This window comes from Penicilliopsis zonata (assembly GCF_001890105.1).
Source record: "Penicilliopsis zonata CBS 506.65 unplaced genomic scaffold ASPZOscaffold_12, whole genome shotgun sequence".
Lineage (NCBI taxonomy): Eukaryota > Fungi > Ascomycota > Eurotiomycetes > Eurotiales > Aspergillaceae > Penicilliopsis > Penicilliopsis zonata.
The window spans coordinates 94669-110539 of record NW_019208921.1 but is presented as its reverse complement, the minus strand read 5'-3'; the positions used below and the strand labels follow the sequence as shown (position 1 = coordinate 110539).

The window sequence follows — 15871 nt, the reverse complement described above, 5'->3', positions numbered from 1 at the left end:
CTTGGCTGAAGTTGCTCGTAATCAACAGGACCAGGCCAGCTTACCGAGTTACCGAGTCCGACGCAAAGTTTAAGAGCCACGCAAGGCAAGGCCTGGAGAACTCTTCCGAAAAGTTCGAGGGCCGAGTCAACACGGCTGCGAGGAGATGATAAGTGGAGACCGTGCGAGGGGGGGCTGGAATGAAGATGAGGTCGCTCAGCCGGGCTGTTTTGGGCGCCCTGAGGAGATGCGCCGGCGGGAGTGACGGAAACCTCCGACGGTCGCTAGCCAGAGACGAGGCAAGACAAGGCGACAGCTGAAGAAATACCCACACGGACTGAGTCATAGACGAGTGTCATAGTATCTAGGTATCTTGTGCTTATTGGTTTGGTTGCTGTCATATTTGATTGTGTTCTAGACGGCTGGCTGACTGGCACATGGAGACAGATGAGATAACGCACGCTTCGAGTTTGTCTGCCACATGGACCTACGGTTTATTTTCAGATCGTCGGACAATCCTCTGGAATGGAAGAGACCGAGAAAAGGCCTAGAAGTTATGCTCGCTCGCCCTTTCGAGTTGAATCCGTGAGATGCTACATTAATACCTCGTTCCTGGGGTTGAGCTGAAGAGGATACTAGAAGCTTGAGTAGAGACAACACCACAGAGCGCAGACCCTGCCTAGTACCTAGGTATCTACCTAGGTATGCTTTGAGATCTACATCTCTATGGTATGGACGAGCTCAGAATTATATGCGACAGACTAAACAGAGAGTCGAGTTCTATATAACTCATCTCTGTGGTGTTTAAACTGATATACTACTTATTACTTACAGTTATAGGAACTTACTCTAAAGAATATAACTATGCAGGTGTTATAATATACTTTAAAGCTCTCTACCAGGACTCTTTATTATAATAATGTTCAATTTTCTACCTGACTTACCTATGTTTGTTGTACTGTGCACTCACTAAGGCTCACCACCTCGATGAAGATGAGCAAACTCATCACACAGGGGACTTCCCCTCAAGTGTTTCCTGAGAAACACTTCAGTTTCATCCATCTCACAACTCGCCTTTGTCATTTCTTTGTCCTTCTTTTTTTTTCGCACCTCATCCTGGCATGGAGGGTTCTGTCGAGGAAGGCTCCGAGCCGGAGCAGGAGAACCAGCACGCAGACCCCGAAGACCAAATCACCAACGTGGTTTTCGAGCAGTCTCCGAGCCAGTACTCTCGCTTCGCTGGCTTACCGACTATCCAGGAGAATACAAAGCTCACGATTCCACCGACTCGTTATCCTCGCCCGCTTCCAACCCCTCCTAGTCAAGAGAATACCTCTTCTATTCCTTCGGGGGAATCTCACGGGGGATGCGAAGAGCAAACCGAGGAAGGCGAGTGGGAAGATATTGAAGACGTGTACGAAGCAGAGCCAGTCCGGCCAACTCCCAGCTATATCGCTTGTTCGCACAGCACCGTGACTCGTCAACGCTGTCTCGGCGCATCAGACGTCTGCCCTGAATGCAAGCGATTCCCGCCTCTCGGCTATTTGTATGCCTGCACAGAGGATGAGACTGACCTGCTGGCCAAGCCAGACTGCGAATTCTTGTCTCCTCGGGTTCTCCGAGCCATCGAAGCAGGCGAGTATACCGAGGAACAGAAAATCCAGCTATTCGTCGCCAAACACGACGTGCTCGAAGCCGCCTGTGATGCTCGCCGTCAGAAGCTCATAGCGCCTTACTACAACCATAGGATGGCCGTGGGTCTTGGTGACATGTATGCAGATTGCCATTCAGATGCTACTGCCCAGCACTTCCTCCGCATGACCCCTGCCCGACTTCGCAGGGGAACGTCGAACGCCGAACCATGTCACCATCGCGTCTGTCACTACTGTCGTCCGTACCTTGTCCAGATGTCGTGGGTCAGCCTGAATGCCGTTCTAGAGGACCCTAAAATCCAGGCGCGCGCAGACCCCAGCAATTCAAACAGGTTGGTCGCAAGGGCTGACGTCGTGCGTAACTTGGGTACACGGGTCTGGCATCCCCCAGCGCCGCCGTCTGGTCCAAAGCCGCTGCCCCCTATTCCCCCTACTTATGAGTCCACAACGGAATTTTCTACTACTGAGCCTGAGCCTGAGCCTATGCCTGTGCTTGGACCTGAGCTGGAGTCAGATAACAACCCTGAAATTAACCTCGAGCAAGCCCCAACCCTCAAGCCCAAGAAGAAAGTCCGCTTCAGTGACGAGATTGAACTTTACAACGATGAATCACCTCGAGTGCCCAGGGACGAGTTGTCTCGGGTGCCTTGGGACAAGTCAACGCAGGTGCCGAAGCGTAGTGGTTGGAAGGCTGGAAGAGATAAGATCAAGAACCGGATCAAAGGTCTCTGGGGAAGGAAGCCATGAACTACAGACTGAAGTTTCTTCTTCATACTCTCACGGATGGATGGTGATAAGAGCATGATAACAGGGGGACCTCCTCAATTGAGTTGATATGGTCTGGTGGCGAGAGGGACTACAGCACTGTACTGTACCTAGGTAGAGATGCAATAAGGGTTCATGATTCAGGCAACCAGGCCATAGATGTAGTGGTCTTTTTTGAAAGGATTGGACAGTAGTTATAAGATGTACCTAGGTAGTACTCTTTGCCTCGTTCAAAATGGTGTGCTCCATCTTCTCGAACCCCTCGACCGCACGGCCATACTTCTCAAAAGCAGCAGGTTGGTACCCGTCGGCGATCTTCTCGATGAAATCCTCCTCCTTCCAGCGCGAGCCGATCAGATCCTCAAAGGTCTGGCCTGGACGGCGCTCGAGACTCCACACAGCCTTGTAGGCGGCGCCCAGTGCGCACGCGTTGTCGCCCACGTCCAGTTTGTACACGCCCTCGCTGCCGCCGAGGATCTCGCCGGCAACTTTGGCAATGGCCTTGTTCTTCGACCCTCCACCAACGAGGTACACGCGTCGTGGCTGGGCGGGGATCCCCGCCCCGGGACTCGTGGTCAGGCCGTGCGACCGCAGCCGCAGAGACAGCAGTTGGCTCTCGACAATGGCGCGCGCTTCGTCGTCCGGTTTGGTCCAGCCCTTGTCGGTCTCGGTCAGGCGGCCGTCGGCTGGGTTGTAGGTGAACCGCCACTGGCCCGCTTGGAGGTTGGGGACAATCTCCGGTCGGGGGAAGAAGAGGCCCATCTTCATGGGATCGGAGTCGGCGGCCTGTCCCATTGCGGGCGTTTTCAAAGTGATCTCATCGAACTTGGCCCACGACGACCCGGCAGCCTCGTTCTGCTCGCCGGACTGCTTGTTGATCTCGTCGCGCACTTGCTCTCGCGCAAGGCCCCCGTTCTTGTAGCACAGCATGAACATGTACAAGCCTGGGGTCGTCGGGTGGTTGAAGAAGTGCGTGGCCGGGTCTGGCTTGTAGTTCGGGGTCGACATCAGGAAGGTGGTAGATGTGCCCAGAGAGACCATCGCATCTGATGGTCTCAGTGGCAAGGCCAAGATGGTCGCCGGGTTGTCACCCGTGGACGTGATAACGGTACACTCCTGGTGGAACCCGTACCGCTCAACAAAGTAGCGATTGACCTTGCCCAGGTGCTCACCACCGTCCTCGGGGACATCCCCGAGCTTGCGCTTGAGGTCTTCCACGCCAAACGGGCCGGCCGCGAGCCGTAGCAGTCGGTCGTCGAAAGCGCCCTTTTCAATATTCCACAAATTCATCCCGCACACGTCCGAGATGTCCAGCGCAGCGACCCGGCCTAAGAACAACGAAGCTAGGAATGAAGACACCAGCGAAATCCGCGCCGTTTTCTTGTATACTTCCGGATATTTCTTCTGGAATCGAAGAATTTGCGGCCCGGTGAATCTCTATAGATCGTCAACACAAACACAAAGACAAACAATAACCGATAGAAAAAAACATACATGATGAGCTTTGCTCCCCGTGGCGGCTGCCAACGTCTCCGCATCCCCCAGGAAGGCATCGAACTCGTCGCACTCTTTCTGCGTACTGGCATCCTGCCAGTTCGGGCTGTAAGGGTGAGAAAACGCATCCCCCAACTGCTCCTGGAGCGTTTTTGCTGCGTCTAGCCCAGAAAGCAGCGTCTCCGCCCGCTCCCCCCAGTACACGCTGCCGTGTTGCTGTCCCGCACCACTGATGCCGCGGATCCGGGCGAAATCCAAGCCTTGCGCCCGGAGAGAGGCGAGCACTCCATCCAGCGCCTGCAACCACAGTGCCACGGGGGCAAACACCTCGTGTTCGGCCTCGTTGGTGAGCACGCCCTTGTGAACGGCGAAGCCGCGTGAGTCGGCGTCCAGGTCGAACTTGGCGACATGCACCACCTTCAACTCCGAGGTGACGACCAGACCCTTGAGCTGTTGTGTTGAAAGGTCGAACCCGAGATACAGGGGATCCATGTCGATCGGAAATCCTTGAGCAGGGAGGGGTGAACACAGGAGTCAACAGTACAGTAGAGGTCAAAGGATAAATAATAATCGCTCGACGGCTGTCGCTCTGCTCTGACTTTTCAATGTCCAAGGAAACTTATTTATCCTGTTTTCGGTAAAATTAGGACAGGGAGGGAGTCGGGCACAACAGGACAACCCACTCTGTCAGCCGTGGGGGAGATGGAGATGGGGATAAAATGAAGCCATCGTGAGGTGAAGATAGAGGAGTCCATTATCTCTCTGGGTCACGAGGTCTCCTCTTCTTCCAGGTTCCCCATCGCCTGCGCCAAGTAGCGTCTGCTTCTGCTTCTTGGGTGCTTCTGCCGTGACTCGGTTGTGATGTCAGAGAAGCATGCAGGAGGTGCTTGCTGCCCCGCCCGGGAATTTACCGGTTAATATCGTCTAGATGGGTCGAAGCTGGGTTATGTAGTATGCTTTGTGCATGGTTTAGAGTAGTATATTGTAGTATATTTGCACTGGCTGCTCTGTAGATGGAATAAATAGGACGTTGAGTTGGTTTATGGATGGATGGTGTGGTGGTTTACTTATGGGTGCCTGTCATTAACTACCTTCTCATGGCAAGTCCAGTAACCATCCAACGAATTTCTTATTGTAACCTTGTAGGATATCTGTCTAAAACGCATCGGGTTATGCCTGCTTGTACATCGGATAAAATTTACATCAATGCAATGGTGAGAATTCCGACCCATCAACGCCCTTTACGGGTCTCGGAGCCGTCATCCAACTCGGCCCCCGGCTCTGGATTTTGGCGTGGGTTCACGTCGGCGGGGATGAACTCTTCGGAAAACTTCATGTTCTCACGGTCGAGAGGCACGAAGCGGATCTTGACGCGCTTGACGCCCCGGACGGTGGTGCCGATGGCTTCCCGCACTGACTCCTCTAGATCGCGAGCCCGGTTGACCGTCCATACCCCGGGCATCGCCAGCTCCACTTCCATCAGATAGTTCTGGCCGGACTTCATGCCCTGGATGTCGCGGATCTCCACCAGTTCCCCGTCGTCGATCGTGGCTAGCACCTGGGCCGCCGCCTGGCGTACCGACGACCGGATTTCATCATCCACCGTTGTGTCCGCCAGCTCCAGCAGCGACGTGACGGTATTGCCCCATCCAGCCTTGATGACCATCAGCGAGATCAGCAGGCCCCCGACCGGGTCTAGCCACGAAGCGTCCTGGAAGACATAGCTCCCACCGATGGTCACCAGGGCGACAATACTGGTCAGCGAGTCGATACGGTGGTGGATGGCGTTGGAGGCTAGGACAGAGGATTTTCGTTCATTTGCAACTTTCATAGCTATGAAAAAAAAATGCAAGTCAATATGTATCCCAACATCTCCGAGTTGTAAAACAGTATAACTCACTGGCATGGTACAACCATTCCTTGACGACAATAGACCCCGCTGCAAGCCAAGCAGCGTGGATGCTTGGGCCTAAGATATCCGCCCCATGGCTATGACTGTGACTATGGCCGTGGCCAATGAGGCCCGAATGAGCCATAATCTCCGCCGCCTCCGGGTAGAACTGGTCCAGCAAGACCTGACCAGAGTTGAGGCCCATAAAGACTCCGCCGCAGAGTAACAGGCTGCTGACTCCCAACGCACCAATGCTCTCGACTTTCCCATACCCGTATGGAAACCGCTCCGAGGGGGGTTTGAGCGACCACGACACCGTTCCGAGCGTTAAGAAATCCGAAACCAGATCCATCAGCGCGTGGTAGGCGTCGGCAATCAGCGCCTGCGAATGGAACACGTAGCCCCCGATGAACTTGCCTATGGCCATGGCGAAGTTGGCCAGCAGGCCAATACGCGTGATCCGCACACCCGCGTCCGCCTTGTTCGTCGACGTCAAGTATACATTTCCATGATGGTGATGGTGATGGCCATGACCATGACTATGACCGTGGTCATGGCCACCGCTGTGACCTCGAGTCTGCGAGCCCATGATTCTCGAATTTAGTATCGTTGCTGGCAATCTCGTGGTCTGGTGAAGCAGGGGGGCGTGGGGTTGGTGATGGGGGAGGACACGAAAGGGGGACACAAGAGCAGGACCACGGCAACGGACCGAACGGCCAGCACGTAGCGTGGAGAGCGACGAGAAGCTGCGATACACCCGTCGACGATAATCTGCTGTTGATCGGGAGAACAAGAGCGGGTTTCCCTGACGAGTCAGGCGGCCTGCTGCTGCTGTTGCTCCTGATGAGCACCACCGGGCCCTGCTCTGCAGGGGCTGCGTCAGCGGCATCAGGGCATGCGAGCAGGGCGAGGGAGGGGGGGGGGGAAAGACGGGCGGGCGAGGAGCTCAGGACAGAGTGGTTTTCTTGGCGACCAGAAAACTGGCCGTTGTGTCCATTTCTGAGACAGCTGGGAAGAGAACTACGAAGGGGGCGTTCCTAAAATGTGGTTCCTGATGCTGTTGCTTGATTGCGCTTCCCATCCGGCTGGTGAGTGATCCGAGATGCGCTGACCGGCAGCCGGCGGGTTTCGTTTCTCCACCATCTCGACTGCAGGGCAGGGCACGACTCGTAACTGACGGAGATTGGAAGAGGGCAGGTTGCGGCCGAGAGCGTCAGGGAATGTGCGAGAGGCTCTGCAAATCATGGGTCTGAGATTAGTAAAAGCAGATACGAGTTGGTGAAACTGGTTTGTGGTTGATCTCTTGAACTGGCCGATACTTATTACCAACTTACTCAAAATCGCAGGACTAGGATCGGCGAGCAGCCAGTTACATTGTTATCTTAATCTGCACCGGCTTTTTCTACTTCTCTCTGTGCTTCTGTCTCTGCTTCTTTTTCTACAAGTCTTTCGACATGCATCGATGACGAAGACGTCGATCCGGATTCCGTTCACGGCCCCCCTCCCCCCGCCGATAATCGTGCCTCACGCGGCTCGAACAGTCCAGGGCGCGATCGAGGCGCTGGCCAGCTTCTTCACGTCTCCGACGTCGCCAGAGCTCCGGGGAGTCGATGTGGGTGGGAACTCGCAGACCGTGCTGTTGACGGGCGCTGGCATCTCGGTGGCTTCAGGCCTGTCAGATTATCGAGGAGATCATGGCACCTACCGACGCAACCAGTCATACCGACCGATCTACTACCATGAGTTTACACGGCGGCACGAGTCTCGGAAACGATACTGGGCGCGGAGCTTTGTCGGGTGGCCTGGTCATGCCAAGGCAAGGCCCAACTCGACGCACCAGGCCATCAGAGATCTGGGTAACAAGGGGTACATCAGCTCGGTGATCACGCAGAACGTCGACTCCCTCCATTCACACGCCCACCCGGGTCTGAACACGCTCGAGCTGCATGGTTACCTGCGCGCGGTGGTGTGCATCCACTGCCGAAGCCAATTTTCGCGTGACGAGTTTCAGGCGTCCTTACGGGCTTTGAATCCCGCATGGTCCGATTTTCTCGACCGGATGGTCGAGTCGGGCGCCCTCGACACCGACAAGACCGACGAGCAGCAGCGGAGAGGCTTCAAGTTGAACGCGGACGGCGACGTGGATCTAGCAGAAGCGCCGTATTCCACTTTTCGCTATCCGCCATGTCCAACTTGTCTCCAGCACCCACCGACCCTGCGCGACGGCACCCTGGCGCGAGTGGAAGTGGAAAGCGACGGTGCTTGGGCCCCGACCTCCACGGCGGGCGTGCTGAAGCCCGCGGTCGTCATGTTCGGCGAGAATATTGACCCTACGGTCAAGCTAGCCGGGGAAGAAGCGATCGACGAGGCCGGGCGGCTCCTCGTCCTCGGTAGCACCCTGGCCACCTACTCGGCCTGGCGACTGGTAGAACGAGCCTACAAGCGAGGCATGCCTATCGGGATCATCAACGTCGGCGGCGTGCGCAACGAAGCGCTCCTCCTGGGACATACAACGCAGGATGACTCGACCAGCCGTTTTGTCCGCTGCAGCCTCCGATCCGAGGAGGTCCTTCCATCTGTTGCGTCGGATCTACCTCGCAACGTACACGTTCATGTATCGTAGCATCGCGTAAAATCTGATATTTATCATCCTAGATAACAAGAATATACGACTCAAAATATCAATTTCGTGTGAACCACCCAGTAAGATCCAACTGTTCTAAAATTGTCAAGGCCAAAAAGTGAAACTCTGATAGCCGCCTGTGCCTGTGCTTTTCACTCGGGAGCGGGCGCGGGGCTGGGCCTTCGCCAGGGCATCTCCTGCTCGGACATGGACACTCGCAATCTCCCCCTCGTCTCGTCGAAGCCTGTGTCGCAACTGAGCACTGCTGTGTCTCATCTCAATATCGCCTCTGCCCTGGTCGCTCCCGGCTCGTTCCTTTTCCACCAGCGCCCGAAACCGACGTTTCCCGCCGCCTCCAGGTTGCCGGCCATGGACAAGGCACAGCAGCCCAGCTCGTTTCAGCAGCTGGAAAAGGTGTGTTCTTTGCCCTGAGAGGATTGTGCTCGTTTAATATTGATTTTATCGAAATATACTGATTGTGTAGCTTGGAGAAGGTACATATGCTACGGTACGTCAGACCACCTCACTACCACCATAACCAGAATCATTTGAACACTATCATTGAATACTTCATTGGACACTATCATTAAACACTATCACTCGACATTATCATTCGAATACGATAAGTGGGATGGATAATAACGGTATATAGGTTTTCAAAGGGCGGAATCGCCAGACAGGCGAGCTGGTTGCGCTGAAGGAGATCCATCTGGACTCGGAAGAAGGAACCCCCTCGACGGCGATCCGCGAGATCTCATTGATGAAGGAGCTGAAGCATGAAAGCATCATGTCGCTGTACGATGTGATCCACACGGAGAACAAGCTGATGTTGGTATTCGAGTACATGGACAAGGATCTGAAGAAGTACATGGATTCGCGGAGCGAGCGCGGGCAGCTGGACCACGCAACGATCAAGTCGTTTATGCACCAGCTGCTCAAGGGGATCGCCTTCTGCCACGAGAACCGCGTTCTGCACCGTGACCTGAAGCCCCAGAACTTGCTGATCAACAAGAAGGGCCAGCTCAAGCTGGGCGATTTCGGTCTCGCCCGCGCGTTCGGCATTCCGGTCAACACCTTCTCCAATGAGGTCGTCACCCTGTGGTACCGTGCCCCAGACGTCCTGCTCGGCAGCCGCACCTACAGCACTAGCATCGACATCTGGTCCGCCGGCTGCATCATGGCCGAGATGTACACGGGTCGCCCCTTGTTCCCGGGCACCACCAACGAGGACCAGCTGCAGAAAATCTTCCGCCTCATGGGAACCCCCTCCGAGCGGTCCTGGCCGGGCATCTCCCAGCTACCCGAGTACAAGTCCAATTTCCACGTCTACGCCACCCAGGACCTGGGCGTCATCCTGCCGCAGATCGACTCCTTGGGCCTCGATCTGCTGAACCGCATGCTTCAACTCCGTCCAGAAATGCGTATCGGCGCTGCAGAGGCGCTGCAGCACCCTTGGTTCCATGATATCCCCCAGGTGCAGGCCCAGCTGCAGCTGCAGCAACAGCAGCAACAGCAGCAGCAACAGCAGGCTGCCGGGGCGTATGGCGGTATGGCTGCCCCTCAACAGGCGTATTAAGGTCCAGGACCCGGTAGAAACAAACGCTATGTGAACGACGATTTTTTTTGTTCTTAATTCTCTGTCTTTTTTTCTTTTCATGTTCGAACTCTGGCTTTACAAGCATGTGGCGTTGAGTAAATCGGAAACCATCTTACTATGCATTAATACACCAGATTGCATCAGATACAGAGTAAGATAGTTATTACCAGTATCACTAGGAATGCCTAAACTACTCGAGATTTATAATCCAATAGATCATTTGTATCCGATCACGTGACCATCACATTCTCGAATCTCGACTCGGCGTACCAAGTCTCTCTAATCCACCCACAACAACAATCTTCAAGACATACTTCCCTTCTAACAAAGAAGCACAAACGAGGAAAGCAGAGCTCGCCATGTCGGAATCTCAAGCCCACCCAGGAGGACCCTCCCCCTCACCTCCGCCACGCCCCCCCGTTGCCCTGACTCCCGGCCCACGCGCGGCGCGTCTGCAACAAGTATTCGACCAGGCGCTCAAACGTACTCTGCGCGCCAACTCGTTTGCCAATTTCTCCAGCTGTTTCCCCACGCCCGCGACATACGTGCCCGCCAGTCTGGAGTCGGTGTGGCGGCAGCTGAACGCGAAGCTGGAGGAAAGCGCCTCGGCGGAATTCCAGGATATCATTGCTGAGCGGGATGCAGTGCGCCAGCTGAATGAGCTGGATCGGTTAGTCGGGGAGGCAAGGCTGAGGAAGGAGAATGATGCGCAGAACGCGATTGCGTGAGTGGAAATCTCCTTCTGATAGATCCGATTTTTTTTTACTTCCTTTTCTAACCCTCGATAGTCCGCATACGCTTGGTGCGGAGGAACTTTACCAAGCACACTTGATACCATATTTCAAAGAGGTGGAGGCAGAGCTTAATACAAAGTTGGAGACTACGCAGGACGAAAACACGAAGCTTGCGGCCCGGATCCAGGCGCAGAGAATGGAGATACAGGGTTTGCTCTCGAATCTGGAGACCGTGGTTGCGGATTTGGACCATGCGGCCACCGCGGCGGCGCAGTTCAGCGACCAACACCACCTTCGGCAGGAGGCGGCGGATATGGATGCAGAGGTAAAAGCTATGGAAGATTGAGTGATGGACAGCAGGACAGCCCGACGCGTTTTGAATTATGTTTTTAACATGATCACGACAACTCCTGCATGATGATCGGCGGGACCAGGCCGTCGTCAATCATATCTTCGGCCACGGCCGATAATTCCTGGGGCGCACCCATCTTCAGCTGTTCAAGCTTCGCGGTGTCCTGTCCCAGCGCTGCAGCGATCGCCTCCTTGCATGTTCCCTCTTTCTCTTCCTCGACGGCCCCGTCACGTCGCGCCAGGGCCGCAGCGCCGCGGTAGTATGTCTGTGCGTTCTTGAGCAGCACAGCAGCATTCTCCTTGGCCATCGAGTAGTTCCAGGGCTCGGCGCCTAGTCTCCAGCGGCCCAATTCCGCGTCACCCCGGCCGATATGGATCTTGGGCAGGTTCTCCACGTCAGGCAGCTTGGTCGCAGCCGTCAGGGCGTCCAGCGCTAGCGATAACGCCTGCCAGCGCAGCGCCAAGGAGTTACTGAGGGCGTCCGCATCGTGTGCGGGAGGCAGGTCAGCCACCGCCGTATTGAACGAGGCCAAAGCCTCGCCTTTGCTACAGAGCGCATCCGGGTCGGCGGACAGGTCCAGCTCCGCACCAAACGCCCGGCCGATCTCCCGGTGGTAGGTGTCGATCTCGATCCGGCCGCTGCGGTAGAGCACCTCGCTGAGCGCGCAGGTGAATTTGGCGTGCGCTACGGCCGCCTCATAATTTCTGTCGGAACCCTGCGCGTACGCCGCAATTTTGGCCCGGTACAGGTCCGTCGAGTACTCTTCGACCCACGCAAGCCCCACGCCAGGGGTAAAAACGAGCAGATTGCACAGCGTGGTCAGGGTTTCGAGTTGTGCCACAGCGGTGTCTACCAGAGTGTTTTTGGTCACCGGTTCGACAATCGCGGCCCACTGTTCCTGTTCCTGTTCCTGTTCATTTTCGTGTTCGATTTCTTGCTCTTGTTTATGTTCCTGTTCCTGGAGCTGGCCGCTCATCTCAGCCTCCATCAACCTGATCTGCTCCTGTGACTCGGTGTACCGCAGCTCCTGCAGCAACAGACACCGCTGGAACAATTCAATGGCTTCCTGTAGAAACTGGATTGCTTGCGCGAGTTGGTCGTCCGCGGGGTGTTTCGTGTCCGTGGTCGCCTCCGCCAGACTAGTCAGCACCTGCGCGGTATTGAACAGAACATCCGCGTTGTCCTGGTCCAGGGCCAGTGCATCCCGGTGTGACTGCAGGGTTATCCGCAGTACGTCCGCCAGAGGCGCCGACAGCTGCGTGACCAGTTTGGGATGCTGGGTTGTTTCATATTGGACGCGAGCTCTACTCCGTTAGAGACCTCAATATAATAAGATTGAAATGATTTATTTCGAGGGTGATTGGATTTATGGTTCGTACTTGTTGTAAGCCAGATCAAAAGCAGTCGGGAATGCCTGCAACCCCTCATCGTACAGGGCAATTGCGCGCATGAAGAAACGCATCGACTTGGTGGCGTCGCCGGCGCGCCATTTCTCGCCAGCTTCTTCGAGCTCAACGCCAGCTATATATACTTGTTAGAAAACTTTGAAGTGTCCAGGGTAGATACAGGGTAGATAAATGGTGAAATATTGACTACCTACCTGCTAGGAATTCATCGGCGGATCTAGGCGTCTAGATATATATGAGAATGAGTATATGTTAGACTAGGAGATCCGGGGACACACCCGTTGAGCCGTCTTTTTCTTTTTTGATTCCTTGAGGAAGGACTTGGGTCGGGGCATGGTGGAAGGCGTTATTTAGAATGGCTTATCGTCTTGGATTGATACAATTCAGCGGCATGTGTTTTTTGTAGTTCTCTCGAGGAAACTGCTGTTGTAGCTAGTGTGGATTAGTCAGCAGGCTTAGAGCATCGTCATTCATCAAAGAATTGAAGATGATAGACTGATATAGATATAATTAATGTATATTAGGTGGTACACTATTAAAACCCAGAGTTTAATTAGGTGCTGGAATAAGATACCTAGGAGATAACTATATGGGGTGCTACTATATTCAACAGTACTACTGTAAGGACCCTGGCTTATCCCCAACTACTACAAACTACTAGTTATACGGGTTTAAGGGGCTTAGTGCCTAAGCTTGATCCTTACAATAGAATAGGCTTTTATAGGTCCATAATACATAAATTAAAGCCTTGAAAATAGTGCCTTATCTAACAAAGAGAACCTTAATTTCATATTAGTGATAACTCATAAAATTTACATATTAAATCCTTCGCGTTCCTGCAGACAGCACGTGGCGACCAGGTTAAGGGTAGATAGAGCACTCACCACCTGGACTGGGATGACGCCCAAGTGGACAGAAGGTGGGAAACACCACCCAGTCTGCAAGGAAGGATGAAACGAGAAGCTTTCAACGCATCTTCTTTACACCATCTGTCCTTTGACAGATTCTAATTCTCGGTTGTTGCCATGTCGGAGCCATCACCACCGTCACCTCCTCCTCCACCTCCAGCTCCAGCTCCCAAGGATCTTCGATCGAAGATCTCGCCGTTTGTGTTGAAGCTGAGAAACGCACCGCCAGAATTATATCACAGGTCATTGAACACGCCTCCTTTAGTCGACCCTTTTGATCCACCCGTAGGGCCGTACTTCTTTTATGGAACGTTGATGGACCCGAAGCTGCTCGCCGACATCCTTGATCTCGCCCACGAACCCAAACTCCGGCCAGCGAAAGTGGTAGGGCATTCCTGCAAACTCTGGGGCCAGTATCCTGCCATGGTGGATGGCCCGCAAGAGGGAACCGTCGAAGGTGCTGTGTATAATGTGCAGACCGTCAAGGCGGGAGAAAAGTTGGCCGCGTACGAGACGAACAATTACACATTCAAAGCCTGTCTGATTGAATATACGGATGGCCAGAAGCCAGCCGATGATCTGGGACACGCCTTTCTGTTTGCCGGGAATCCACACGATCTCACAGAGGGAACTTTCGATCTCAAGACTTGGCTGAGGAGGATGGGAAGGCAGGATACTAAGGAGAGAACATGAGTGGCACCTCAATGGGATCTTTCCTTGCCATGGATTGAAGGAGAGATTGTCCGTGTCCCTCACCTCCACCTCGTCTTCAGAGATCGTTTAGCGCCTCGCTGATTGCCTCCAGAAGCATGTGCCTATTCTCAAGTCTTCTTTTGAAAATAATTGCCGGTCGGTCGGTAGCTGCATTCTCTATGAAATAACCTATCCATCCTGCTAGGCAGGTTACTTCACCTACCCTTATAACTAGATCTGTGCCTTATAATAAGATCGATTATATATGAGTACTCCGTATAGCATTAAGTAAGTATAAAATAATTATCCTTGAAGGATTGATCTAAAGTAAGAGGAGTGGTTTAGTCTAGATTTCAATTAAATCCTTGCCTTATTTATCTTTGTCCATTCCACGTTGTGGCGACCCACCGGGGTTTCAACTGTCTCCTGAATCACCTGTCACCACTCCACTAGGAGAATATCTGCTAACGGGGTCTCACAAGTCACAACCTATCCGTTTTTTTCTTCCCTTGAATATTTCTGCAGAATATCCCCCCAGTCCATCAATCTTGATATTTTCAGCCTGCCATCAGTCCAGGAAGTTGGAACTGCCCCGGCTAAAAAAGGTGAGCTGATTTCCGTCCCAACCGGCCTATGATTTCATCCTGCTCGGCGTCTTTCCCCTCTCTACCTACCCGGCCCACGACTGCACTCTGCTCCTATCTACCCTGGTTTATTCTTTTCTACACCACTGTGGTCCAATTACTCCTATATTCCCCATATTATTTGTGTCTTTGTCTCCTAGCCTCCACATTGTACACGTTCTGTGAAATTTCTGACCCCCCGAGTCCCAGTCCCTTCAGAATACCGCTTCGCCGCAGCCGGACTGTCTCGTATTCGAGAATTCCCACGGCCACTTCTCACAGCAAGATAATAATATGGCCCGTCATACCTCGATGGAGTCTGAAAGACCGATCATGGCTGCCTCTGTAAGATTTCCTTTTTCTGCTCCCCCCCTGCCCGCGTACTCAACCGCTTCTTGCGTCTTAACACCGAGATAGACCCGCACCTCCAAGAGATTCTCCACGATGAGCGGCAGCCCTTCGATCGCCCCCTCGGAGCGGACCATCAGCAGCTTGAACAGCAATGACCCCCGGGTCATCGAGATCACCCACCTCTCCGACGGCCTGCAGCGCCTGGAGAACAAGCCGCTGCAGAAACAGCGCTTCGTCCCGACGCCCGAGAAGTCAGAGAGCCTCAGCAAGCTGGCCCTGAGCGCCAAGGTCGAACGGGCTCTTGGTCGCAGAATGACGGGCCAGGACGCTGTCATGCGCAAGCCGCTGAATGAGAAGCCTGCCGCCGAGCCGGTCGCTTAGGCGGCTGGTTCGTCTCCTTGCTTCTCTTGCTCGGAACGAGTCTCAAACACTTCGCCTCATGCACTCACTCACTGCCATACCCCTCGGCCTCAACTTGATGATTCTCTCTATTTCGTTTGTCTCATGTCTATCGTATATTATATTTGGTTGTTATGGTTTTCGGTTTTTCCTGATGTTGTCCTCTATGTTGATATGTGATACTGTGATTTAGAGTTACCCTGTTCCGCTTTGCCCTGTCTATAGATACCGAATTGATTCCAGCAATGTAATTGTACATTGAATTCGTTGCGGGTTGTCTTGTCGGGTCTTTTATAAGGCTTGTCCAAGATTGTAGCAGTCGTCTCTCTCTCTCTCCCCCCTCTCTTTCTTTAGATTATTTGCCTCAATTATAATTAAATTTCTCTCTCTCTTCACTATTTATA

The 15871-nt window shown here is 53.8% G+C and overlaps 11 protein-coding genes across 11 annotated transcripts in view; 7 read left to right on the top strand and 4 right to left on the bottom strand.

Annotated features, from left to right (window-relative positions):
* ASPZODRAFT_134284 (hypothetical protein) overlaps window positions 1-520 on the bottom strand; it is an 860-nt gene extending 340 nt beyond the window's left edge. Inside the window, exon 1 of the mRNA XM_022723487.1 lies at window positions 45-520. Coding sequence (XP_022579391.1) covers window positions 45-325 — 281 coding nt within the window. The 5' untranslated portion in view covers window positions 326-520. The remainder of the gene's footprint in view (window positions 1-44) is intronic.
* A 580-nt stretch (window positions 521-1100) lies between these two features.
* On the top strand, window positions 1101-2378 carry ASPZODRAFT_17794 (hypothetical protein; the record flags this gene model as incomplete). Its single annotated transcript, XM_022727089.1, has 1 exon — window positions 1101-2378. One exon carries the CDS (start codon window positions 1101-1103, stop codon window positions 2376-2378), a length of 1278 nt encoding a protein of 425 aa, XP_022579390.1.
* Window positions 2379-2603: 225 nt separating this feature from the next.
* ASPZODRAFT_70252 (hypothetical protein) lies at window positions 2604-4382 on the bottom strand (the record flags this gene model as incomplete). Its single annotated transcript, XM_022729654.1, has 2 exons — window positions 2604-3833; window positions 3891-4382. 2 exons carry the CDS (start codon window positions 4380-4382, stop codon window positions 2604-2606), a joined length of 1722 nt encoding a protein of 573 aa, XP_022579389.1.
* A 434-nt stretch (window positions 4383-4816) lies between these two features.
* On the bottom strand, window positions 4817-6706 carry ASPZODRAFT_134280 (hypothetical protein). Its single transcript, XM_022723486.1, has 2 exons — window positions 5791-6706; window positions 4817-5723 (listed from the first exon to the last, which is right to left on the bottom strand). The coding sequence occupies exons 1-2, from the start codon at window positions 6206-6208 to the stop codon at window positions 5122-5124; spliced, it is 1020 nt and encodes a 339-aa protein (XP_022579388.1). The 5' UTR covers window positions 6209-6706; the 3' UTR covers window positions 4817-5121.
* A 537-nt stretch (window positions 6707-7243) lies between these two features.
* Window positions 7244-8404, top strand: ASPZODRAFT_153221 (hypothetical protein; the record flags this gene model as incomplete). The annotated part of the gene is made up of 1 exon (XM_022725947.1): window positions 7244-8404. One exon carries the CDS (start codon window positions 7244-7246, stop codon window positions 8402-8404), a length of 1161 nt encoding a protein of 386 aa, XP_022579387.1.
* Window positions 8405-8508: 104 nt separating this feature from the next.
* ASPZODRAFT_641485 (hypothetical protein) lies at window positions 8509-9072 on the top strand. The gene is made up of 2 exons (XM_022729208.1): window positions 8509-8912; window positions 9057-9072. The coding sequence occupies exon 1, from the start codon at window positions 8612-8614 to the stop codon at window positions 8834-8836; it is 225 nt and encodes a 74-aa protein (XP_022579386.1). The 5' UTR covers window positions 8509-8611; the 3' UTR covers window positions 8837-8912; window positions 9057-9072.
* ASPZODRAFT_134278 (hypothetical protein) lies at window positions 8713-10131 on the top strand. The gene is made up of 2 exons (XM_022723485.1): window positions 8713-8818; window positions 8889-10131. Exon 2 carries the CDS (start codon window positions 9192-9194, stop codon window positions 9978-9980), a length of 789 nt encoding a protein of 262 aa, XP_022579385.1. The 5' UTR covers window positions 8713-8818; window positions 8889-9191; the 3' UTR covers window positions 9981-10131.
* Window positions 10132-10360: 229 nt separating this feature from the next.
* Window positions 10361-11081, top strand: ASPZODRAFT_17790 (hypothetical protein; the record flags this gene model as incomplete). The annotated part of the gene is made up of 2 exons (XM_022727088.1): window positions 10361-10725; window positions 10790-11081. 2 exons carry the CDS (start codon window positions 10361-10363, stop codon window positions 11079-11081), a joined length of 657 nt encoding a protein of 218 aa, XP_022579384.1.
* A 52-nt stretch (window positions 11082-11133) lies between these two features.
* On the bottom strand, window positions 11134-12828 carry ASPZODRAFT_144206 (hypothetical protein; the record flags this gene model as incomplete). Its single annotated transcript, XM_022724991.1, has 4 exons — window positions 11134-12391; window positions 12467-12608; window positions 12688-12718; window positions 12772-12828. 4 exons carry the CDS (start codon window positions 12826-12828, stop codon window positions 11134-11136), a joined length of 1488 nt encoding a protein of 495 aa, XP_022579383.1.
* Window positions 12829-13219: 391 nt separating this feature from the next.
* Window positions 13220-14426, top strand: ASPZODRAFT_134274 (hypothetical protein). The gene has a single exon (XM_022723484.1). The coding sequence runs from the start codon at window positions 13519-13521 to the stop codon at window positions 14092-14094; it is 576 nt and encodes a 191-aa protein (XP_022579382.1). The 5' UTR covers window positions 13220-13518; the 3' UTR covers window positions 14095-14426.
* Window positions 14427-14674: 248 nt separating this feature from the next.
* ASPZODRAFT_134271 (hypothetical protein) lies at window positions 14675-15730 on the top strand. Its single transcript, XM_022723483.1, has 3 exons — window positions 14675-14699; window positions 14928-15062; window positions 15135-15730. Exons 2-3 carry the CDS (start codon window positions 15012-15014, stop codon window positions 15447-15449), a joined length of 366 nt encoding a protein of 121 aa, XP_022579381.1. The 5' UTR covers window positions 14675-14699; window positions 14928-15011; the 3' UTR covers window positions 15450-15730.
* The last annotated feature ends 141 nt before the right edge of the window (window positions 15731-15871 follow it).

Excerpts from the sequence above, each read along its gene's own strand:
- ASPZODRAFT_134280 (XM_022723486.1), bottom strand. The coding sequence starts at position 6,208 with ATGGCCATAGGCAAGTTCATCGGGGGCTACGTGTTCCATTCGCAGGCG. Across the intron at positions 5,724-5,790 it reads GGAATGGTTGTACCATGCCA|CTATGAAAGTTGCAAATGAA; the intron begins GTGAGTTATACT and ends TTTTTTTCATAG.
- ASPZODRAFT_641485 (XM_022729208.1), top strand. The coding sequence starts at position 8,612 with ATGGACACTCGCAATCTCCCCCTCGTCTCGTCGAAGCCTGTGTCGCAA.
- ASPZODRAFT_134278 (XM_022723485.1), top strand. The coding sequence starts at position 9,192 with ATGTCGCTGTACGATGTGATCCACACGGAGAACAAGCTGATGTTGGTA.
- ASPZODRAFT_134274 (XM_022723484.1), top strand. The coding sequence starts at position 13,519 with ATGTCGGAGCCATCACCACCGTCACCTCCTCCTCCACCTCCAGCTCCA.
- ASPZODRAFT_134271 (XM_022723483.1), top strand. The coding sequence starts at position 15,012 with ATGGCCCGTCATACCTCGATGGAGTCTGAAAGACCGATCATGGCTGCC. Across the intron at positions 15,063-15,134 it reads GACCGATCATGGCTGCCTCT|ACCCGCACCTCCAAGAGATT; the intron begins GTAAGATTTCCT and ends ACACCGAGATAG.